Source organism: Poecile atricapillus, chromosome 4 (assembly GCF_030490865.1).
Source record: "Poecile atricapillus isolate bPoeAtr1 chromosome 4, bPoeAtr1.hap1, whole genome shotgun sequence".
In the NCBI taxonomy this organism is placed as follows: Eukaryota; Metazoa; Chordata; class Aves; order Passeriformes; family Paridae; genus Poecile; species Poecile atricapillus.
The window spans coordinates 40,765,133-40,790,466 of NC_081252.1; the positions used below are offsets into that span (position 1 = coordinate 40,765,133).

General features: G+C 36.6%; 1 protein-coding gene across 3 annotated transcripts; it reads right to left on the reverse strand.

The window, feature by feature from the left end:
- Positions 1-630: 630 nt before the first annotated feature.
- HPGD (15-hydroxyprostaglandin dehydrogenase) lies at positions 631-25,104 on the reverse strand. 3 transcript variants are annotated; one of them, XM_058837793.1, is made up of 7 exons: positions 24,609-25,104; positions 24,326-24,449; positions 20,270-20,376; positions 10,704-10,800; positions 4,633-4,709; positions 2,543-2,706; positions 635-1,465 (listed from the first exon to the last, which is right to left on the reverse strand). In XM_058837793.1, exons 1-7 carry the CDS (start codon positions 24,699-24,701, stop codon positions 1,327-1,329), a joined length of 801 nt encoding a protein of 266 aa, XP_058693776.1. In that variant the 5' UTR covers positions 24,702-25,104; the 3' UTR covers positions 635-1,326. The 3 variants fall into 3 exon arrangements, with proteins under 3 accessions (XP_058693777.1, XP_058693776.1, XP_058693779.1); XM_058837794.1 differs by lacking the exons at positions 24,326-24,449; positions 24,609-25,104 and adding an exon at positions 18,818-18,938 and having other exon boundaries at positions 631-1,465; XM_058837796.1 differs by lacking the exons at positions 635-1,465; positions 2,543-2,706; positions 4,633-4,709 and adding an exon at positions 10,446-10,603 and having other exon boundaries at positions 24,609-25,101.
- Positions 25,105-25,334: the final 230 nt, after the last annotated feature.

The window sequence follows — 25,334 nt, forward strand, 5'->3', positions numbered from 1 at the left end:
GATTTTAATGAGACAAACATAGAAACTAATACTATCAAATCAGATAGTAATTTTTAATCCAGAAGGGTATACAGGGATGCTAAAGGTGTGTCTAGCATCCTGCATGTGTTCAAAATGGGCTTAAAAATAGTATTAACATAGCCAAAAATGGAGGCATTAGGAAAATGATGAGTAATTCAAAGTATGCTTTCCTGCTTCTTCTCTCCACAGATTTACTACTCCCTGACTTGCACAGAAGGTAAGAACAATTGTTTCCACTCTTTCAGTAAGAAAAATCAATGGAATGAAAGTCATTACTCCTAAGAAGGGTAAATATTAACTTTCCAGCTTTCCCAGGAGCTATTAAATCTTCTTATGCTATGAGTCTAATGAAATTAACATGCAAAAAATTATTTTTGTTAGGCATATAACCCATGAAGTATGAAGATTTTTTGCATAAATGTAGCTGAGGATTGACCTGGATTCAGAAGGTTCAGTAGTGCTCAGGAGGTAAGAAGCTCAATTTTTGTTTTCATTGCTGCTATATGACATGCTACATCTGTGAATATGGACTGTGAAACCAAAGGGCAAATGTATAAACATGATAAAAACCAGATTATTCAGGACTGAATTGAGATTTTACTCGATGAAGACAAGAAATTAAAGGTTTAGAAAATAAAATTTAATAGGCAAGCAGACATTTAAATCAATGCCCAAATATTCATCCTTGTATATACAGAGTGAGAAAATTAACATATATATATATCTATAAAAGAAAACAAAAATATTTCTAAAATATTTTATAAATATCTAAAATCCAAGAAGTTAAAAATCTGTACTTCCTTATATGATATACAACATATTAAGTTGCCCATATTTAACATTTCATAAAAGCAAGTTAATTCTTAACTCTTTATGGCTACATTTGTGATCTACATTCCTGAACTGAATTCCTGGTCTGAAGAATTCAAGATGTAAATAAGTAGGCACAACAGTAAAAAGAATTATAACAAAAGTGAGTCAGATGAACTAAACTATGCTTGGAGTATGTAGATCAGAACAACCAGAATGAAAAAAATGGCCCCTACTACTAAATAATAATTAAAAAATGCTTCAGAGCAGTGTGTTTTTTTACTAAATACTGTTACTAGTGCTTATAGAATCAGAATAGGGTGATAACATCTTCCCACAACAGATTTTCTCACCTATCTCTTTATTATTAGGATGCAAATGTTTGAACACTGTCACTGATCTAAAAACAACACTAATCTTTTTTCCTGCAGAATTACTCTTTTCAAAATTTTTCTACATAAGAAAAGCTAAAAGTAATTAGCACAAAACAATTATTTATCTCTTTGATGATGTAAAAGGTGTTTGGCCATATTCCTGAAAATGAATTCCTTGGGATGCTGTGATCTTCATAACTTCTCCATTTAGAGTATCATCTTCAATTATTGTTATCAATCCCTCAGCAATTATTGATGGGCTGAAAAAAAAAGTTGTTTCAGAGTCATGATATAATAGACCATGTAGGAAGGACAAGATACCAAATGTAAATCTATATATCTGAAAATTTTTAAAAAATAAGCATTTGAACAAATTTATTTTGAGGAAAAGCAGAGGTGGTATGAGTGTTTCAGAAGAGATATGTATTCTCCTTAATCAGGACATACATTTAAAGTGGCTATTTTGCAAATCATCACGTTTGCTCTAGTTTCTGATAAATGCCTGTAGGCATCCAGCTGCCCCTGGGTTTCCTATCAAAGTTTTCTCTGTCAGAGAACTGGACAGAAGTAATCCTTACACAATCCTCTGCAGCTCTTTGCTGTTTATTTATCCTGCTTCTGTAGCAGAGCTGACGTACAAATTAGCATAAAGGATAATTTCACATGCAGTTTGCTGTGGTTAGTAGGTACAAAATATTTTGCATAAAGAAAAGTATGGGTGAAACAACACAGTCATAAAATTTCCTTTGTGCAGAAGCATCTTGGAAGGTGTTAGTAGCTAAGGAAGTGTTAAAAAATATCACTTTATGCTTGTCATGTCCTGACAGTCAGTCAAAGCTGTCTACTTTTGGTCTTTGCTGGCAAGACTGTGATGGGTCGGACAACTCTTTGATCTGATCAATGGTGGTTGCTATTGTGCTCTTAATCCAGTTCTGTCAGATCTTGGTCTGATTTCTATCTTGGTTCACATGAAAATTTTGGGAAATTTCAGTGCAAATTATATCTTACCTATATCTTAATATTATATTATTATACCCAGCATCTTAGAATGGGTTTTGTTAAACAAATCCATGAGGCAACACCAAAAGCTATTAAAAACTAAAATCACTATATTTAATTTGCCAATTTGATTTGAACTTTGCTGGGAAATGGGAATGCATAAAGAGATATATCACTTTGCAGATAGTCCTCTTAAAATAGCCCTTTTTATTTGTATACAGGATAAGAAATTTGATAGCCTTTTATCTGGGGCAGCATTTCCCTTTTATTTTAATTTTGCTGAAAGTGTGTCTTCTTCATCAACAAAGTGCAAAAAAACCACACTGTATCTGACTTACTCCATCACGCCGTAGAACTGCATCATATTTTTTATCTCATCCTTGTATGAAAAGTATTGTCCCATATTCTCTTCTTTATCTATTGACTGAAGAATTGGTGTGTTGACAAATCCTGGACAGATTGTGTTGAGTCTCACACCGTAGTTTTCCATACTGGCAGCTAACTAGAAAAGAGAATGGGGTAGGCATTTGTCATCAACATTTTAAGACAGAATTGTGTAAGCAAATTTTCGAAGAATGAGATTTACCACAAAATACTTTTCAGCCTTGCTAAGTAAGGAGATTTTGTTACTACTGATTTTCCTAACAATTAAGTTTGAAGCACATTTTCTCTAGTAATCATACTAGATTACTAGAAAAAACCCTGATTTCTTTTGTTAGGAGAACAATTCCCTAAGAAATCAGAACTCTGTACATGGAGCTGGTTGTTCCATAATATTTTTTGTTCTTAGTGCTCTCTAGCATGTCATTAACAGTATTCGAGGGTGATGATACAACTCTTCCAAGCAAAAACAAGAAAAGGTTCTCCTAAATGTATGCTTCCAATCTTATAGGAGCTTTTTTATTAAACTTTGAAATGAATAAAATTATCTTTAAGATACTGTATTAAGATACCTTCCTCACATCAACAGAAATAGAATATGTTCTCTATCCCTACAACTGTAATGCTAAACCTTTCTACTTGTTCTATTGTCCCTGCCAAGGTATGAATCTGTCTCTGAGCATCTCCACTGGAAAGTCCCTGTGAACTGACGTTTTTTTCTGGAAGCAGCTCGGGAACATGATGAAAGAAAGGTTGTTCTGGGAGAGGTAGGACCCCTGGTTTGTGGCTCTGCCAAAGTGTGCACATAGCAAAGAAGTCTGATCTACATCCAGGTATGTCTTGAGTGCTGGATAAACTTTCTTAGCAATAGCACAGAACTGATGAACTATACATTATATATCAGAGAATAACCATAACTTTTAAACACTGGGTTCTATTTATTTTAATATTTAATGGACTCCTTTCAGGTATTATGTAAGTCACATGTCATTTTCATGGTATGGTAGCCTGCTTTTTTGGTCTGGGGAGACAAGAAACTGAAGTCCTATATGTAAGGTAGCAAACCTGCCCAACATTAGGCTGTAGTACCCTTCCTGATGAATACTGTAGTTCACTATGTTTATTATTCTTTTTTTCCTTGGCATTCTTGTGTTCCTTAAAGACAGCATTTCCTCTACTTTTTCCCTTAGATGGTGATATTTATATCTATAACGAGAAAACAAAATTGGAAAATGAGGTGCCATGTTCCTGATGTGTTTAATATAATATATGCAACACTTATCCACACCATTCACACTAATCTGAAAAAGGAGTTATTTGTGTGGGGATAGGGGCATAAAATATGGATAGAGTGCAATTAGTGTCATTAAATTGATAGTATAATTTCAGGTGTTTTATTATGGAAATCAGATTGGAAATACTATGTGAGTAGAATATCTGTAAGATTAATCTATTAAAGTGTAATTGTTTTTTCTCTTTCCAAGTTGTTTTTTTACACTTTTTTGTTCAATTTAACTAGAAAGTTTTGGAGTTAGAGGCTGAGACTTATAATATGGTCATCTTACATGCCCCATCCTGAATGTGCAATTTTTCATTTTCAGAGTATTAAGAGTTGGTAAGAATAAATAATGATGTGTTCAAGTCACTTTTGTACACTTTGGTGCCTATTTATCATTAAAAAAGTCATTGACCTGACTTCGAAATAAGGAAATCAAAATGTTAAATGAATGAGACAGGGTTCTGAAAAAATATTTTTACAACTTGGATTAGAATTTGGCTTTTGGACTCCTCCTACCGTCCTTAAATTACTCTGCAACACTTTCTTCCATGTTCTCCAAACCTCAAATCAGTCATAAACACACAGATGCCGTACTTATTCCATCTTCGGATGATTCCTTTTGTGAAAGGAGGGAACCTCCACTGCTTCACACACTTTGCCTTCTTTCACAAAATTAGTTCCAGTTGTGTGGCTATAGAGCAGGAACATGAAAAACTTAAGCATGTTCCCAAGGAGCTGCTGACACCCTTTTGGAAAATGCATACTTACAGCTATGGACCGTGTGAATCCAATTACACCATGCTTTGTAGCACAGTACACAGGCTGGAATGCAGCAGGCATGAGTCCTTTAAAATAAAAAGGTAGCTGAATGAAGATGTTGTATATTCCTAATTTATGATCACCTTAAAGACATGTATAGGTCTACAGTGTAAAAAATTTGTGAACAGAGATGTAACAATATGGATTAGTAGATATTTGTAAATTTTAATATGTAAATATTTTGTAATCTGGTATAGGCTAAGAAAAAATTAGATGAATAAAAATATGAAGGCAAAAGGAGAGTAATTAAAAAGCATAACTTTAAAAAGGAAAAGTTGTATCTATGAAGTATGACTTAAAATAGAGGACACAATCTGGAAGAAAACACTCAAGAATGATATTTTTGAGGCATCTATGAATCAGTAAAGTATTTCAAGTATGTTGAGGATCAAAGTATTTTAGATAGGCTTTGATTATCTAATGTGGGAACTGGACATCTGCAATCATTTACAGTGTGTTCAGGGAGGAAGTGTGAGAATAGGAGAAGCAAAATAAAAATTTTCTGCTAACACAGTAGACCTTTATGGTCTGAGTGGGAAAGAACAAAATTTTTATTTATAGGAGAGAAAGAAGAGAGAATGGAGGTTTTGGAAGAAAACTAAGAAGTTAATTCTGGTAAGACTGAGTTGGTGGCAAAAAGCTAGTCAAGAAGAAATGACAGACCATGAATGCATATTCATTTCTCCCAATTATGCCAACAATTTATACAACAAAAGCTGAACTGGACCAAAGAGATGCTGTAGTTCCACCTGAAATTCAGGCCCTTATGAATAGCAAACTTCAGCCTGTCTGAAAGCTAGAGGATAAAATGTTTTCCTGAATGTGCTATTGTAAAACTGGATAGTAATTTTAATGCCTTAATGCTTGATTATAATGGAAGTAATCCCAATTAATAACTCATATACTTTTATCTTTCATACTTCAGATCTTAGGGTGATACATGCAAGAAGGGCAGTGACTTACCCCAGTGGAGATGAAGAATTCACTATTTAGCTCTAAGTATGGATTTGCCAGAAAAATGATATATGCCAGACTTGCATGGGCTCATTGCTCTGGAATCTATTTTGTCTGAAGGAAAGAACTTTCTAAGACAGCACAAAGCTCTAATCACCAACCTGACAGCTTCAAGGTTTTATCTTGATTTAAATGCTATCTTGATGATCCTGTGAAAGCAGCACTGTTCAATACTGGGAAATGACCAACTTAACCTACTGTCTGGCTGTTCTTTTAAAATTGTATTTATTTGCTTAGCTTGGATTAATGTGTTATGCTTCTGCTTAAGAAGAATGAAATGTTTTTTGTACTGACTCCTCTGGATTGTGATCACAGAAATTCTTAATATTCCCTGTTTGATGACTTTTGATCACCATTCTTCAAATTATTGGAAACATCGGAATATTGGCACATTAGATACAATACTATTTAAAGAAAAACAACACAACAAACACTCAAGTACTTTTACGTGCTTAAAGGAAATTCTAATCAGGTTGCACCTAGCAGAAATAAAACAGAAATCTACTGGGAAACACAGAAGAAGAATTTAGAAGTAATTTTATTTTTATTTTTTAACCACAGTAAGAAAAATTACCTCTTACTTGAGAGGGAAGAGAAACAAAGTCAAGAAATAAACAAAGGAAGGGCACAGCTCATAATAATGAAGTGGAATAAGGTTCAAAGACTTACTATAACGCCAAAGACAGCAGAAATAACTAGGCAGGGAGAGAGGAACAAGTAGCTTTTTTTTTTGAAAACCAGTTCTTTTCTAATTGAAATGATTTTTGCTGAAGTGAAAAACCAAGAAAAAAATCATCTCACTTGGATAAAGCATCTAAGACTAGTCCTAGCATTCCTCACACAAAACAGTAACAGTCCTGTCTCATTTTTGTTCCTGAGCTTAGTACTCAGAACAACAATATGGCCTTTCTGGCTCTGAGCCACTTCCCTGCCCTGGGAAGAGCTGGACCTGTGCTGGTGGTGTGTCCCAGGGACTCTCCTAGCACGTATTTTATGATGAATCACTGTGTCATATTGAGTCTGCTCTGCCTGCATATTTATTCAACCAGTGAGCAGAAATGAGTTCATAACATATTAGTTAGTGCGTTCATTTGTTAGAAAATCTGGATTCTATTTGCTGCTGCCATAAATATTTAATTACCTTATGCAAAGCAGAATGGCAGAGAAGCAGACTAGAGACCATTATGCACAAAATAATGAGAGGAAGAAGAGGAGGGTGCTCAAATGGATGGTGATGGGGCAGTGTACTTCTGGAAAGTGATACATTTGGGTTTTAATCTCTCTTAGTCGGGGTGGGGGGAGGCACTGCTATGGCTAGATTTTTCTCTCTATAGATGTTGCTACATGGTGAATTGCAAATGACTTCTTGATGAGTCAAGATGCTCTTTGGTTTACCAAAACCTGTTCCAGCAAACCAAAAATAATGCTGTGCTGCAGTGTTAACTGCTGTTTTATTTTTCTCAGTTCCCGGCAGGCTGAGAGAGACAGTTCTTGCCCTTGCTTATAGTCCACTCTCCTTGTTGGTGTCAAGATCACTCTACCACTGAAGACATGATGTCAGGTGTCTCACTGCAACTCCTTATTTATCATGGACAATAGGTTCAATAACCAACTCTTGAGAAATTAGTACTGGAGGTGGAGAATTCTATCAAAATTGTATCAATAGGCTTTGCTGAAACCAGTATTTCCTTTCATTCCACTTTGATGAACAAAGAACTCTGATAAAAACAGAATTAAACATTTTTTCCCCAGTTACACTCTCCCACTGAACAAGTTGCCCTCAGAGATTTGAGTAAGTTCCTTTCTTCGAATAGATTTATTCTCCTCTTTTACACTGGACTTTGGCCTTTCAGATTTTCTCTCTGCATACCCCCATGACATCATTGTAGTCTTTCTGAGTGCCAAAACAAAGGTGAAGCAGAAATCCTAGCAAAAATTCTAAGCTGTGCCATTTCTATGATTTTTTTTTTTATAGTGAACTGAAGTCTGAAGGGAATAACATCTAATTTTTTAAAGCTCATTCTGCCAGATTCTGCTGAGCATTTTCCTTTTCACAAAGGGGAGGGACCAATGCTCTGTCATGATGCTGAACTGAAGGTCCAGCTGTACAACCATTGACACCTCTGCTCCTCTATCACTGTGATAGAGTCCTTGCTTGGTGATGCAACCACAGTTTTGTTCCTGTAATACATATAGCATCTGGTCCTAAAAAATCCTGTTTGCTGTGACAGGTACTTTAAGCATTTCTTCTGGCTGAAGCTTTCAGTAAAGGGAAGCCAAGCCAGCGGTTTGCAGAATCTGAATGCTCGAAGTTGAGTGCAATCAAACCGATATGGCTGTGCAGCACGAAGGTACCCAGATTTACTACATATAGAACAGACTCTCAAAGAAGTACCATGATACTATGGTAAAAAATCCTAACATTTTTTTAAGCCCTCTGTGAATACTTTGACTTTTTTTTGTCTGCTAAAATACAGATACAAATTCAGTTTCACAGAAAACCTTCTTAAAAATATGAAAGCCATCAAAACAAAAGTGCGTGCCTATACTTGAATTCCTTTTGCCTTTTTACTCTTTGCAAAAAGGGTGGAAGTACCAGCCACCACAAGGTAAAAGATCAAGTTTGATAATTTAAACAGCCTCTTGAGTTAAATTTAGTTTTTTATGCTTTCTCTGATGCTTTTAACTATTCCATTAAATGTAATAAAATGTACCATGTGTGGCTTTCTACAGAAGAAATTTTAAAACATTTTATTACCTGAATTTGAAAATTAAGTCTATTCTGATGCCAAAACCTGTAAACATTGAAATTGTTTTTTATGGAGCCAAATTTGAAGTAAAACACATTTCTCATTATCTCAGTTTAGCAGAATTACTTCTTCTTGATATGAATGCACAAATCAAATCAAATTAAATTTTGTAGCTTTGAAACATAGTTGAGTGCTTGCTGCATGTGCTCACAGATTTCTCTTCCTTTTTTAAGTCCTGTCTGGGGTCAAGACTAAGGAAAGGAAGACTCACTACTGGATACAAGAGCTCTGGTTTTGATCCAGCTGAATTAACACTTTTAAGCATCCACTTCACAGGAATAATTTTGGTAGTACCATGGGTGTTTGGAAATGTGTATGGATACTGTAAGGCTTGATTCTGTCCCTAGTCCAAATCACTGGCCAAATTCCCACCATGATGTACTGGTGGCTAATTAATGTGCAAAGGAAATATTATTGAATTTCACATAAGCACTATGTACAACCCTTATTGTTACTCAGAATGACATAGGAAGATTTGCTGTCTGTATCTTACAGAGAACTTGGACAGTGGGAATCAAAACCACTCAGAAGTTTAATGATCAACAGAAGCTAGCTCTAAGAAAACACTTGAAGGGGATGTTAAGGAAGCCAGTGGAAGTTTGTCTTTCATATATGGAATAAACTTCAGGACTTAGACCTTCAGACTGGAAAGAAGAATTACAGTAACTAAGCACAAACAGTAGTAAATAAATAAGCAATAAAAATTAGTATATGTTGGCTTTTGAAGTGTGTTTTTCCTTATGACCTTGGGAACAATTGTTAAACAAAGCCATGTGAAACCAAACAAAGCAAAGAAACTGTTGTTTGTCTTAACAAACAGAACAGCCAAGCTTTTAGGTCTTAAAAAAAAATAATTTTGTGTCCATTTGAGACCTGTTAGAAAAGGAACCAAACCACTTGCTACCCCACCCTTTCTTATGTACTGCCTTGGGCATCGGTGTTTCTGTGAAACTGTTTAATATTTTACTTGTGTTGATGACCCCTAGCACTGCAACAGCAGCTTCCTTCAGGTTAACTTGGACCCAATACAATGTCCATTTCAGCCTATAGAGATAAACTTACTGGTGTCAGTAGGCAATATGCCAGGCAGTATGGCAAATGCAGACTTAAAGGTACATGGAGTCTTTTAGTAAGACCCCCTTCACCCTTTGGACACGTGAATGTATTAAGTCAGATCCTCAAGATTCGTATGCATTATGTCAGTAGGGTCAACTGGACTCTTTATCACAAAAGCTAAGGTCTATAGGAGTACTTAAAACTACTCGGAACATCCACACTTATGCACAAGCAGTTATCTATAGCTGGTGCTACCTTAATTGGCTTTTCATTGTTAAAACACATAGGAATATCCTGGAATGAAATGACTAGAATTTGGTAATCTGCACAGCTACAAAAAAAAACCCCTCTGTCAATCTGAGTGTCAGGTAGCATATGTACTATTTCTCACAGACAGTCTGACAGTAGAAAGAAAGAAAGAACAACCTCTCCAAATAAAAAAGAGAGAATGCAAGTAGTTCCCCACAAAATTCTTGAGAAAGGTTGTCAGGTGACTTCATTCTCTATGTACAGTTTCTCCTTCAGCTGTGCTTTTTTTCTGGGAGCCCAGTCACTGAAACATTGAGTGTATCTACAGAAAACGGTGCAGAATTCTGCCTCACAACAGGGCAGCATTACCCCCAGCTGATGTAGGATTCATATAATTCTATTTTTATACAAATAAATTGAAATACAGTTATAGCATAGATAACTAGTGAGCAAAGAAAGTGCTTGATTAAGCTTGGTGAAATATGAGCGTTAATTTTATGACTTCTCAAGTTCAGGTAGATCACATCTGAAAGGACTTGGAACACAGAGTGGGTGTGTGACAATCTTTGTTAATAAAACAGGTATAGTCTAGTCTTAGATATTCCTACATATGTACTCCTCTTGAGCTGAATGGAGGAATTTACATCAGGCTCAAGATTTCAAATACAAAATGGATTGATTAAGAAAATTTCTGATTTTCTGCTCTTGAATTGTGTTTAAAAAAGCAAATGAAATTTGTGGTCATTTGATATTCCTTCAGTTGCTATGATGAAAACCAGTTCAAAATATTCCTAAACAGGGAAGAGCAATAAAAAGTAAGACTGATTAGTATGATTAATTTGTTTAAGAAGAAAACCCAGCAGATATTGTTTACACAGAAAATTTTCTCACCTGCCAAGGATGAGATATTAATGATTACTCCTCCATCGCCTCCATTCCCTTTTCTCATGTATTCTAGACCAAGGTAGGTTCCTCTGATCACAGATGTCTGGTATAGAGAGGAAGGAATTATTGAAGATACTCAAAGATTATTTGAAACTATTCAAAATATTTTACTGAATTATTGATGTTATTCAAAATATTTATTGTGCTTCTACAAACTGAAACTTGCTTTTATATTGGTGTTTAGAACCTGAATCGCTTTACCAGTGATCTTATTTATGCTTTGAAGTTTTTAAGCACAGAGACACTCCACAGTATTGCAACTCAACAACTTCAGAAGCACAATTGCAATAGACAGAAGCAATAGCAGTTTACTTATTTCTCTTAATAAAATATAAAAAAATAAATTAAAATATTGAAATCGGAAATAAGTGTTGTGAAGGAAATGAAATAAAAAGTAAATAATTTATAGATTAAATATGTTCCTTATCTAAAAATATAAGTGGCAGACGAACTGATCTAAATACCACCATTTTTTCTGAGATAGCCTGCTCTATATTATAAAAAATGTACTGACTGTATCTGAAGATAACATTAATACTTAAAACTGCATTAGGCCCAAGTCAAAAGAAATTCACACTTTCTAGGATTAAGTATCATGATATATTTCTGTTTCCAGAATATTAAAAATGTGTTTTATTTTCTGACTAAAGTTACAGGAGTTTTACCATTCCTCCCATATGAAAGTTGGCCCACACAGGCAAATAAAGAGAAGGTAAAAAAGGCATTCTAAGAGATGGGAGATGTTGTTAGCATAATATTAGCTGTGATTTTTACAATTTTATTTTTTTAAGACAGAACTTTGAGGAAAAAAAATTCTGAGACCTGTATCATCTTGATTCTTTAAAATCTCTTTTTGAACCCCACTGCAGTCCGAAATTCTGCTGAGATTCCTCTCACTGAGCTTTAGACTTTTAAACTGAGCTATCCAAAGACACACTAAGGCTTGGGTAACCAGTTTCCTGGGTAAATCATGAGAGAAGAGTTTCTCCCAGAAAGTCACTTTACCTGAGAGTGAAACCAATAGTGAGAAAAGGGCAGCAGACAAGGCTCCTGGTGGAAGACAATAACTCTAGAGAAACGTTCCAGCATTACTGCATTAGTGATGAGTTCCATAAGTACCAAATTTTTTCTGATCTCTCTGTAATCATTTCATATTTGCTTTACAATTTCTACTTAAAATGGACAAAGGCATTGAGACACACTTTTAGTCTTTTGGAAATACTATTTTGCTTTTAAATGAGAACTTCATTTGTATTTTACGACTGCTTATTTATTGACCCAAATAAATTAAGATGTCCGAAAGGTGAAGTGTTCATGATTATATCAATATTTTTGACCAGAGAAGGTCTGTAGAATAATGGAGACAGAAATTTCCCATATAAAAAAACACAGTGAGAAAATCTGCATTTGCCTAAAATCTAATGGATAGTTACTAGAGAAACTAAAGAGGAAAAAAAAAAAAAAAAAAAAGCTTTTAAAATCAGAATGTTAATTAGTTCACTATTTTTCTGGCACTATCTAAATTCCCAAATCAAAACTGGAATAATCTTGAGATAGGTATTGCATTTTCATTAGCTGATATTTTTAGAGATGCATGTTATAAAATATAAAGAAGTACTTCTAATTCCATTTCAGATATCCTTCATGCTTTTCGGTTTTAATAAGAATCAGATTTGGAAGAGTGCATGTCCTACTTTATTAATATAACTGGTTCATTTTTCAAGTAACATAAGGCTGCCCATTGACAGAGATAAAACAACCTGAGACCTCATTACCAAGTTTCCTTTGGAATCTTGGTAATGGATCAGCTTTTCTCATTTTCTATAGTTTCAGCACTTAATGAGATATTGTTTCCTGGAATAGTGTAAAACCTCACAAAATACGAACATTTGAAAATTCTGAAATATTATTTTAATTTTTTCTTAAAGAAAAAATTCCCATAAATAGATTTCTTTTCCTTTCCTGGGAAGTTTAAGCTAACATATTTTTCAAAATATTTTGATTAATTTAAAAAGGACAGTGCTGATTAAATACTTAACCAGAAACTTTCTAAAGAATTGTCTTCAGTGTCTTGACACATACCAAACTAAATCAGATTTCTCTTGCATGTCCTGGAAAGTAGCACAGCCATTATAAAGGTTAATCTATTGCTGTTTAATGTTCATTTTCACATGTAAGTTTGATTTATTAAAACCAAGATTGTTCATGTCCAGTAGTGTTGCTATAAGTTATATTTATTCTGAACATAAACTTATTGGCTCCTCAACTAAAATTAGATTTGGACTTAAGCTTGGAATGTGTTTTTTAATATACACGTATATTATATATATGATAGGCTGTACAGAAGATATTTTAGAAAGAAAGGGGTTAATGCTGTCTTTGGAGAGCAGGTGCAGGTCCTGTCATGCCCTGGAGCAGTGGCTCAGCCTGCTGAGCAGAAAAAGAGAATTCCACTTAGGATGATTAGAGAAAGTAAATCAGTTGAAGAAGGAAGTAGCTTGGGGCTCCTTGAAGAGGCTTTTCTATTCCTTCTAATTCAGAGATAATAGACCTAGATGAGCCCTTGGCCAAACCACAATTACAAACCAAGCAAAAAATGGGTATCTTGGTTGTTCAATCAAAATTACTGTATTGTTCTTCTTCTCCTTCTGGAAGCCAATAACTTAGTATTTCTTCAAGTGACTGGAGACATGTTCTCCTTTACATTAAGGTATTGTGAGATGTGGTCTTCAAGATACACGCAGACTGCCATTTGGATATTGCCCCTTCTACCCCCTAAAGCCTTGTAATCCTTACCTGTGATCCTCACAAAAACCTCACTGAGTGTGGTCGATCTTGGATGAAATAGCTATTTATGATGTTTGGGCAGATAAAATAAAGAATTATTCGCAGGTAAACTCTGAACCACATACCCAGGGTGAGAAGAATCTGTCTGCACTCTCAGCAGATGGCACTTTTCATCTGAAGCATTTTGTGTTGCATTTCCCATTCCCTTGGAAGAATCCCCCTCTTTCCAATCCTCTCAAAATTTATGTTTTCTGAACCCAGTTCTTTGCTTTTAGGTTATGATGAAAATGTCTGTAATTTCCTTTCAATTAAATGAAAGAAGCTAAAGGTCTTTTCATTTTGTGCCTGTAAGCTAGTTCTCATACTTTGCGTTTCATTTTAGATTTATCTACTTAAAAAAGAAAGTGTTCTTTGGTGATGATGCCCAGGACATCATTAATCGTCATCCGTTTCAAGTGACAATTGCTTTGAAAGTAACTTAGTACACAGTGCTTCTTTTCTAGTGTTTCAGGACAGTTGTTCCGACTGACATAGTTTATCACACCTATTTAATAAGGTTTCCTTTTACCAGCTCTTGTCTCATACATCTGGTACTTCACTATGAGAAAATACATCAGCATCTTCAGTGCTGAAGATGAGCACTATACTGGTATCAAGGTGATGTGGGAATATGAATTCCTTTGAGAAAACAGAATAGCAATCTGTCCTAACATTTTGTTTTCTGAACTAAGATAGTTCAGTGCTAGGGATACTGAACAAAAATGAAAGAGCCACTGATTTGTGGTTTCATAAAGCAGGTTAACACAGAGGTGGAATTTGACCCATTATAATTTGCCTAAGAGTGATGTTGTAAATCAATGACTATCTATAAGGAAACATTTCAAAATACTTTGTAAACTATATAAGATGAACTTCAAAAATCTGAAACTAAAAGTGCTGCTTGTGATATCTATGGAAAATTTTGCTGTTGGACAGGAAGGTGGGACTTTTTTTAAAGTAAATTTTCTAGGACATAGACAAGTTGGAGCAAGCATGCAAGTCCCTTGGCATTCCTATGTATAGCTTAGTTTGATTGCTATATGAAATTAAATTGCAAACTCTTGAGTTTAAATTACCAGCTCAAACTGTGGAAAACAAGAAGTCTAGAGAGGAAAAAGGCAGAAATGAGAAAGGAATATATAGCAGGATCTGATAATTTGCTTCAAGTCAATAGCTTTTTTGCAAGGTGGGAATGAAACACTATGTTTCAGTTTTTTATGGTGCAGGTGCATATTTCTTTACTTCCCTCCCCACCTTCAGTACACCTCCACCTTCCTGAAGGACATAGGAATAGTATTCCATTTTGATAGCTGGTCTTGTGTTCTTAGTTCAAAACCTTTGCTTTTCACTATACTTCAACATTGGTTACTGCGAACATACATTAAAACCACAAGCTAAAAAAATTAATTGACTTCTGTGCTATTAAGGTAAGTCTCTGTGTCCTTCCTAGCACAATATAGACAGCAAAAATACCTAGAGGTTACTTCCAGCTGCTGACTCCAGCTATGTGTCCAGGTTATATTACTTTGGGATGAAAGTTCAGTCCTTCCCATTTCTCCTGGTATGCTGGGAAAGGCCAGCAATGTGTATGGACCAGAAGAAGGCTGCAGCATACTCCCTTTTATGGCTTGCACAGTGGAACAGCCTGGTGATGATCATGAAGTCTTTGTCACAAAAATAAATTCAATTCGTCACTTCTGATGTTTGCTTAGCTACCCTTCTGGTTTCTGCTGAAACATTAATTGGCCTTCCGAGAAATAGGTCCTGACTGATAAGCAAACATTGATTTTGCAAGGTTTTCTAGTTGCTGGAACATGTGTTTCACCATGAGCTGTATTGAAAGGAGTCACACATAAATATACAGTGGTGCATTTTCTGTAGTTCCAATCTAAGTATTTTGCAGGGACAAACCATGATGTTGGTGGACTTGATTTTAGTAAGGGACTTTTCTAAATTCATGGAAATTTGTTACTTCTGTCACTTATGGAAACAAATTGTGCAAACTCATGAAAAATGTAAAAACTTGGAATTGTTGCATATTTCTACATTTTGCCTAGTAATGAAGAATAAGACTGTTATGCACATGAAGAAATTTGATTTCTACTTCTGGACAATGCTTATATAATTGAATCCCATACGACTGGGGTGTTTTGATGTGCCCAGACTCTGGCCTACAATTTAAAGTTTTGCCAGAATGTGTTAAAAACTGCAAAATTATCACATAAACAGGAGATAGTTGTGATTTTGATTTCAAATTTTTTCATCATTTCATTTGGGGAATCGGTTTAAATATATATACAAGATTAATTTTTTGTTATAATAAAACAATAAGGTAGACAAAATGCCACATAATGTACTTCTAAACTTTTGATTGGAGTAATATTTAAAATGCAAGCATAGGTGTACTGCTACATTTAACTGTATGCAGCAACCTATGTCAGTTTTCAGAAACCTCTGACAAGAACATAACACCCTGTGTGTAATCTGGGAAATTGTCTTTAGTATAATATGTGCTAGGTGCATTTGTAATGACAAAAGATACTGTAATTATCCACTGTAATTGACCACTAGGTCACTCTAATTACAGTGGTTCCAGAAAGCCACATCAACACAAGATAAAATTATTGACGCCTCTTAGAACACCCACTTGTGTTTAAATAACAAACATGCTCAAAGCTTATAAAGATGTGTGCCCTTTTCTTGCTTTAAGGATTTGAAGAATGAAAAAAGTCAGATTATGAAATTTCTGGATCCCTTAGGCAAAAGTTTTTAGGAATGCAAAAAAGACTGTTATGCTGGAGGACTGTAGGTAGGACCCTTAAGAGTTTATGTGTCATACACCCTTGTGCTATTCTGTGCACACTCTGTGTGTGTGTGACAGGATGCTAAAACTACACTGGTCATCTCTCTTTAAAATGGAATTCTGTTATGGTTGCCAAGTTCATTTTTTAATGAACTTAATTATTTCCATAATAACAAGAGTGTACCTTTGAATGACTATCACTAGTTGAAGCTGCTGTTGATCAAGCTGATATCAATCAAGTAAACACTATGAGATTTGGAGTTTTGAGGTGAGGAATAGATGGCATTACTGGAACATGTAAGTAAAAAAAAAATAAAAAATAGATGAATTAATAAAGTAATGAATAGATGGAACTTTAGCACAAAATGTAGCAAAATGGTGGAAAGCACTGCAGTAGAAATATCATTTTAGTAGTCAGTACTCTTTCCTACACCCCCTCCCTGGCTTTATCAAGTTGTCTTTTCTTGCTCTCAGGAAACTGTAATGGACACCAGTAGGAATTGTGTTTTACTCCATTTCCTTCCAAATTAAGTCACACTTTTTGAACCTTCTTCATGCTTTCTTGAGCAGTACTGGCAGAGAACTTCCTTACATTCCTTCAAAATCTTTCCTGAAGACCAACCGGTTCTGTGAACTGTTGTAGCTGTAAAGAACACACCCCAGATGTGTTTGTCCTGATTTATCTTGCCCTGTACTGCTCTACATTTGTACTTTGTACTTTAAACTGGGGCAGGGAATATTTGTTATATCAGTATATAAATTATATCACGAAGATTATGACTGGCATGTAGAGGGTTTTTTCCCTTTCTAAAATAAAAAATGTATGCATATTTTTGTATCACACATTGTGTCACACTGTGTGGCTATTGCAGCTATTTCTGTTCTTAGGAAAAAACAAAGAATACTTAAACTATCCTACTACAGGGAGATTGAGACATTTTTAAAGGATGTATTTCATATATGTTTTGGTCCTTTCTACAAGAAAGAGAAAAATATTATTTTCTAAACCAACGCATAGAAGATACAGCTATTTTTCTTCTGCTGTTATAATTAAAAAAACAAAAAGTACAAAGTGTTATATCTTAATTTACAGAAATTACAGTAACCAAACAGAAATGCTCATGGAGATAAGCTAGTTAGTTGACTTGGTGTTAGACAGGGAAAGAACAATCAAATCAATAGGTAAGTGGAGATATTTGGATCTTACAGTGGCTTTGATTTTACCCACATAACTGTACTTCTACTCTGATCATTTTAGATGTTCTTTCAGTCACTACCATGTATTTATGAAATTTTTCAACTTTCAACTGTGTATTAGGTCGTCAGGACATTTATGGTGAATTTGCATATACAATAATGTGTAAACTATGTAAGGTTTCCTTAGAAAAAAATTAGGGGACTAACTTGGGAGTTAAACATATAGGCTTCTAAGACTTGGATTTTAGTTTTTCTGCTACTTGAGACCACTTATAGTCTGCTTCTGCTCAGTTACGTGTAATAAGAAAAAAAATAATAGTCATTGAATTGTTTAGATTGGGAAAGACCTTTAAGTCATCAAATCCAACTGTTAACCTAGCACTGCCAAGTCCACCGCTAAACCATGACCCCAAGTGCCACATCTATAGGCCTTTAAAATACCTCCAGGGATGGTGACTCAGCCGCTTTCCTGGGCAGCCTGTTCCAGTGCTTGACAACCTTTTTGGTGAAGAAATCTCTCCTCATATCCAATATAAACCTCCTCCAGCCCTTCTGACCATTTTCTCTTGTCCTATTGCTTCTTCTTAGAAAAGAGGCTGTCCCTCACCTCATTACAACCTCCATTCAGGTGATTGTAGAGGCTGATAAAGCTCCTCTTAGCCTCCTTTTCTCCAGGCTAGACAACCCCATCTTCCTCAGCTGCTCCTCATAGGACCCTTCACTGCTTTGTTGTCCTTTTCTGGCCATGCTTCAGCGCCTTAATGTCTTTCTTGTAGTGAGGGGCCCAAATGGAACATGGCATTTGAGGTGCAGTCTCACCAATGCTGAGTACAGACAATCACTGGCCACACTATTGCTGATCTGTATCTGCAATTGCCATTGTCCTTCTTGGCCACCTGGCCACAGCTGGCTCACTGTTGACCAGCTCCCCAGTCCCTTTCCCAATGGGCACCTTTCCAGCCACTCTGCCCCAAGCCTGTAGCAATGCATGAGGTTGTAGTGACCAAAGTGCAGGACTCAGCACTTCTTATTGTAGCTCAGACAATTGGCCTTGGCCCATCAATCCAGCCTGTTCAGATCTAGAGCCTTTGCAGAGCCTTCTGACCCCTCAGCAGATTAACCCCACACCCAGCTTTGTGTCTTCTGCAATATAGTAAGAGGAGGTTCTCAATGTCTTCGTTTGAAGCTATTGGCATCCAAAAATTATGACATCATTCAAAGTTAGGATATTTACCTTGACAGCAAGTATCACAGTCAGACACATTTCTCACATGGACTTCAGTATTTCCAGTGATGACTAATTATCTGTGCTTGCAAATTTGACAGGTGGATGGCTGCCTACATTTACTTATATCCTGTGTTAAAACCAGAAATAAGTCCTCTAGAATGCAGTCCTCTTTTACATTCAAGGGATGTGTACAAAGAGATACAGATATTGCCTATCACTGAGGATGACAAATTACTGTTACTTCACAACTTGAAGTTTCCTAATGTTTAATTTTTCAGAACATTTTAGAAATGAAATAAAGAGGAAGAAATATATGTACTTAAATATTGAAGAATATCTAAGGAAGATATAAAAAAATCAAGAAAAAGGTGCTATGAAAATCCCTTCTTTTTCCAAATACCTATTTTCTCATTAATTTTTCTTTAACTTTATAGTCTTTTTGTCTCATATACAGCTTGTGTTACTTGTCCTGGAGGTATTTTGTTAGTTTGTAAATTTGGAGGTATTAGGATTCAAAGATGGGTATTTTTGCCCTTACATTTTTTGACAAAAACACACCTAATTTTCATATTCTGAGCTTTCTTGTTGCATGACAAATTTCAAATGAGAAAACTTCACATTTTACTCTTAAAAGCTTCCTTTTGCTACTTTCTTTGCATTAAGTATGATCATGGGGTGACTTGTTGAATCACTATTGAATTAGGACTTCACAGATGCTAGACTACAAGCTGAATTTCATGAACCTAGAAATTCTATTAATGCTAGAAAGGTCATTCTTTGGAGCTTAGATGTCCTAGAGGTGTACTTGAAATTAAAAACTTTTCAGCTGAGAAACAGATATTGTGGTTTCATCTGATGAGATACCAGATAATATCAAAGAAGTGGTAACTGCTTGAAAATTAATTTTACAGGCTTGTTGAATATACTGGATTTTGAGAGTAAGTGTCCTTAAATAAAAAGTGACAGTGGTGAAGTGGCCTATATTAAAAACTCAGATTTTATGCTGTCATGGTTGGTGAGGAAAATGTGGAGGTCTTGGCTGAACAAGTTTACTTGTTGTATCAACAAATCACTATCCTTAGGCAGGCCAGCTGAGCCTCACAAGTAACTAAAATGTTCTAAAACATTCATAGAGACAGACTTCCCTAGTGCAGATGCAGCTCTACTGCTTTGAGCAGTAGATTCTTATACCTATTTGGGGATTAATTGGATTTTCTAGAAAGAGAATGTTGTCTGGTGATAGATAATCCTAGCACCTCTACACAGTGCTGTATGTCTTGGATAGACAATTTTAGGGACCCACCACAGACTCAGTTATGTGGTGATTGTTTCAGTAGCTGTACTTACCAATCCAATAAATTATGTTCTGTCATTTGGCAAAACCTGTACAAGCCGCAGACTGTTGTTTTCCAACATTAAATACTGAAATATAGACATACGAAAGGAGATAATGCTTACCAAGTTAGTTTGTATAGTGCTTTCCCAGTCCTTCTCATTGTTCACTCCAGCATTATTAACCACAATATCCAGCCTTCCAAAATGTTCAATCACTTTTTTGAAAGCACCTATAGTAAGAACGAAGAGTGACATTACTTAGAACTTTGTAAAATAAGATATTAAAATACAATGCATAGAAAAATGAATGGTTTATTAGTCTACCAAAATATCTTCATTATTTTCATGAACATTAGTGAGCAACATTTAATTAAATATTTTATTTGACATGCACCAACATTAGATATATTAAGGTAAAGTGGAAGGATTAAGATAACATAGCTGCGTTCTAATTCGGTTTGATGATGGTTGATAACAGGAGCTAATGTAAGTTTTTAGCACTTATGCATTTTGTATTAGTTAGGATGTTTGGCACCCCAACTATATAAATTAAGCATTTACAGCTTGATTTGTAACAGTTTGATATAGCTAGTAAAGTCAAGATTTGACACTATCTATTTTGAATGAAAAACAAAACCTTCAAGTGTTCAGAAAAAATTTCTTCATTCAGTCCAAATTTAGACTAAGAACACAGCTTTTATTTAATGAATAACTGACATGAATATTTCAACTACAAATAATTAATCACGATTATTGTTTAGAAGTATCTATTTATAGATAAGTTTTTATATATCCTACTTGTCAGGTAACTTTAATAATGTGTTTCTAAAATTCAAATCTTTTTTTCTGAGCATAAAAATAGTGACTTGTCTTCCAAAGAATTTCAAAATAAGAACTCAGAAACTTCCCCAATGACATTGTGTTTTTCCAGGTGACAGTGTTAGAACTGAGATAAAAGATGTGTATAGAAAAACAGGATGATGTCATAATGAGGAGCAAACTTGTCAAACCTGGCTCTGCTTCAGCAAGATGGATGAGATGAATTCCAGATGTTCATTCCAGACTCAGATGTTCCAGGACTGAGGATATTATCTGACATGTATATAGAGCTTTCTTGTTTTTCCCTCCAAATACTATTCCTCATCGCTAAATATTCACTGTTATGTAAACCAAGACTCCATCTCCCCAATATTGTTTTAAAAAACTTTGGTGTTTGACTCAAAATCGACAATATTTCAGGGATACTAAAACTAGGCTTGACAGGCCTTGATGGAACTGCTTCACTGAAAGGTGATCCCAGAGCATCTTCCTTCTCTGCTCTTTAGTGCTTAGCTCTTTGTGTCAATCAGGTGTATAGCATCAGCTTTCAGACATCTACTTTTTTCTGCAGCAGTTGCAGGGGTTTACAAAGCGTTTCCTGCACCAGCCTTTTCTTTGTCTCAATGCTTCAGGTCCATCATAGTCATCATCTTGTGATTAAAACAAGAGCTGGGCAGCTGATGGGATTTAATTTGTCCAACTGCCTTTATTGTACAGATTTTTATAATATTCTATACTAGAATACTGTAATATTAACTTCTGGTTTGGTCTGTCTATCTTTTTTTCTTTTCTTGTGTTTGTTGCCACTTCATTCTCTGATTTCTCAACTCTTCTTTCCAGTTTATCCATTTATCTTTCCAATTCTGCATCAGCCATTGAAAATGAAAACCTTTGGATTTATTAGAAGCAGAAGTGAATATTTAACTTATTTCCAATAAATAAAATAAATACAATTTGGGTCCTTACTTAGCTTCCAAATTTTGTAAACTGGCTAATTCTCTTTTAAGCCTTCTCTAAATAACATCTTAAGAAGATTCTAATTCTTAATAGAATTTTCAAAAACCACCAAGGATAATAGTAATTTTGCCAATGACTTTTTAATTAAATTTACACAGACTTGACTAATTGTAATTTTCTATTTTACATATTGAGAAAAGACCAAATGGTTTTGCATATCTATGCTTGGAATATTTCTGGTACAAGTTTATCTGCCTATAGTAATCCCAAACATCACCTGTCCACAAAAAGAAGAATCTTATTCTTAGAATTCTTAGTGCAGTTGTCACCTACACATCAGTATAAGCTGATTTATACTTCCCTCTTCAAATGTAGAATAATACTGTACTTGCATTGCATACTAATTAGTGCTTATGGAACCATAAAAAATTAAAAGCAGATGATAGTAAGAAATGTTGAGTGTGGAAGGAAAAAATAAGAGAAGGATCAATTTTAAAGGGAAGGTAAAAAAACAATGCAAAGTCTGCATAAACACCAGTTATATGTGAGCTTCTTAAACATACCTGGAAGGAAAAAGTAAGTATGGTGATTTTTCAAAAGTGGGATGACATAGGAGATTTTTGTGGGGGATTAGGTGAAAGAACCACCATAGAAAAAAGTACAGGCAAGACCTAAAAGTATATTAGGCAGATGATTTCTTGCCCATAAGCCTCATGTACTTAAAAATACTAGTTCTAGTACAGGGACTTGCTTCCTATTGTAAGAGCTAAAATTAAAAAAAAAAAAAAAGAGGAACTTCATTCACACACATGACCTTTAACATGAAGTACAGGACTCGATTCATCCAACAAAACCTTTAAACCTTAAATGTGAGATTAATCTAAATTTGTTAGGTAGTAGCTTACAATTGAAAGAGGAAAAATATGAAAATTAGGCAGTTAAAACAAAAAAAACCACACTAAAACCAGCTCAGAATCCTCAAAGGATTGTGAGACATGATTGCAAATTTATGGTAAGAAATCTGCAGGCAGATTAATGCAATGATGGGAGAGGCATTATCAGCAGCAGCTGCCTGTTCTTGCTCTTTTTCTTTGTGAGAACCACTTCCAATTTTACTCTGATTGTTCTTTTCCTAGTAACTTGGTTCCAAAAACTCCCTTGCTGACCTGTCCTCTTACTCCAGCTCACTCCTCTCACTCCAGCTTCTGGTTCACACCCTGTTGGTCCTGCACTCGCCTGGCACTGAAGAGAGGAGGAGCTGTGGGAGTCAAGGCACACTGAGGTAACACACCTGCTCAGCAGCACATGTTATTCCTACCTCTAGGATGCTTTTTCTTGCTTCTTACTCCTCCCACTTAGAGAAAAAGTCAATAATCAACCTAGCTGATAAAAACTTTGCTGATTACAGCAGATCCCAGATTTAAAGGCCAGCATCTTTCTTACAAACAGATAATGTAAAGGTATAGAATTAGGAATAATCATGCCAACTTGGAACAGTGGGCAGTACTGCTGAATTCTGGAATAGCAGCAATGTTTCTGAAAGAAGAAAGGCTATGCTAAATGATCACTGTTGAGAAAGGGACCAGTGAAGTGTAATGAATGAAAACAGACCAAAACTGTTCACATCTATCATGGCAGAAATGAATCTGGGGAAAGGGCACTGACAAAAGAGATGTCAGAATCTGAATCTGAGTCACTACCTATGAATGTACCATTTAATAATGAAACTTCGATGAAGTGATGTGCTGTTATGAAATGTTGTGAAGGTACATCAACGTTACATGATACTCAGCAGGGAACACTGTTTATCCACTAAGTGAAAACAGAAATGCAAATCACTCATAAGGGAAGCTGCTTTCATTCCATGCATCTACAAAATGTGTTTGAAGTGTTATCACCCTATAGTTAACCCCATGATAAAGCAGCGTGCCACTTTTTGCCAATTCTGGTTTCAGCTATGGCAGTACGCAATGAAAGTGAGCTGTATGGAAAGAGCACTGCAACCCAGCACAGGATTTATTACTCCTGTGACGAGGGAATGCAGCTTGGAATCTGCACTGAAACCTCATAAAAAGCAAGTATGAGCTTTAAAGTTTATATATATTGCTCATAAAATAGCAATTATCTTCTGCAGAGGCTTCTATGCAAAAATATCACACACAACACTCAATGGAAACGACTTCGGTTTTTCTTTCCGATGTGCCGAGGAACAAAGTGAAATTGTGGTAGTAATGCTGGTAGCGATATTTCGCCTCTGCAGGTTCAGGATCGAGTGGTTTGTGAGCCAGTGCCAGCGGCGATCGGGAGCAGGCTGTCCTGCAGAGCGCTTACCGGTGCTGCACCGGGGCGCGCTCCGCTCGCTGCGCCTTTCGCCGGAGCGCAGCGCTCCGCGCTCCCCCTTACCTGCCAGCTGCTCCTGCTCCGTCACATCGCACTGGATGAACAGCGTCCTCTGCGCTTCGAACTGCTCGTCCAGGGCCGCCTTGCTCTCCTGTCCGGCCTCGGAGTTGCGGTCCAGCAGGGCTACCTAAGCGGGGAGGGAGGAAAATGAGTGGCTGGCGGGCGGATGGACGGACGGACAGGTTCCCTGCCGAGCCGAGCCCCGGGGCTGCCATAACCCCCCGCCCGAGGGTGCCGGCTGGAGGCAGAGGGGAGGGAATGGGAGGACGCGCTTCCCGGGGCTTACCTTGGCGCCCTTGCCCAGCAGCGCCTGGACGAAAGCCCGGCCGATGCCCTGCGCCCCGCCGGTGACCAGAGCCACCTTCCCATTGACGTGCATGGCCACCGAGCTCCTGCCGCCCGCCCCGCGCCCGCAGAGCCGGAGCAACCCAGCGAGGTGTCACCTGCCCGGTTTCCTTTCTCCCTCCTTCGTGCCCTCCCTCCTTCGTGCCCTCCCTCCTTCCCTCCTCCTGCTGCTACCGCCGCCGCTGCAGCAGCTCATTCCCCGCTCGTATGACCCAGAGCCTCCCGGAGCTGCCTGGGCGGGGGGAAGCAGGGGCGGAGCGGGACATTAAATCGTCCTCCCGAGCGTCTGGATGAACCCTGGAGAGTAAGAGGCAAAGGGAAAACCAGCTTCATCCCCTCTTCCCACCCCCGGGCTTTCCGGAGGGGATAAGTTCGCTGCGCCCCCCTGAGAAAGGGTCCCAGGGCAGCTACAGCTCCGCTCGGTGGAGAGGGGTATTTGTGTGTGTGTAAATCGCGTGAGAAGCTGCAATAAGCTTTGATAAGGGCTGTTGGCAGCCCTTGAGGCTCTGTGAGTTTTGGTTGGCCCAAGTTGCATGAGGAGCAGGGTGACGACAGCCTCCAAAAAAACAAACATAAGCCACGTTTTGTCACTTCAAAACAACAAGCCCTCTCCCTCTCATTCCCCTAGTAAGCAGAATCTATTTGCATGAAAAAGTAACCATTTAAT

Coding starts and splice junctions, on each gene's coding strand:
- HPGD (XM_058837793.1), bottom strand. CDS start 24,701: ATGCACGTCAATGGGAAGGTGGCTCTGGTCACCGGCGGGGCGCAGGGC. Junction 20,377..24,325: donor GGAGCAGGAGCAGCTGGCAG/GTAAGGGGGAGC, acceptor TTCTTACTATAG/GTGCTTTCAAAAAAGTGATT. Junction 2,707..4,632: donor GATTCACACGGTCCATAGCT/GTAAGTATGCAT, acceptor TCTCTTTTCTAG/TTAGCTGCCAGTATGGAAAA.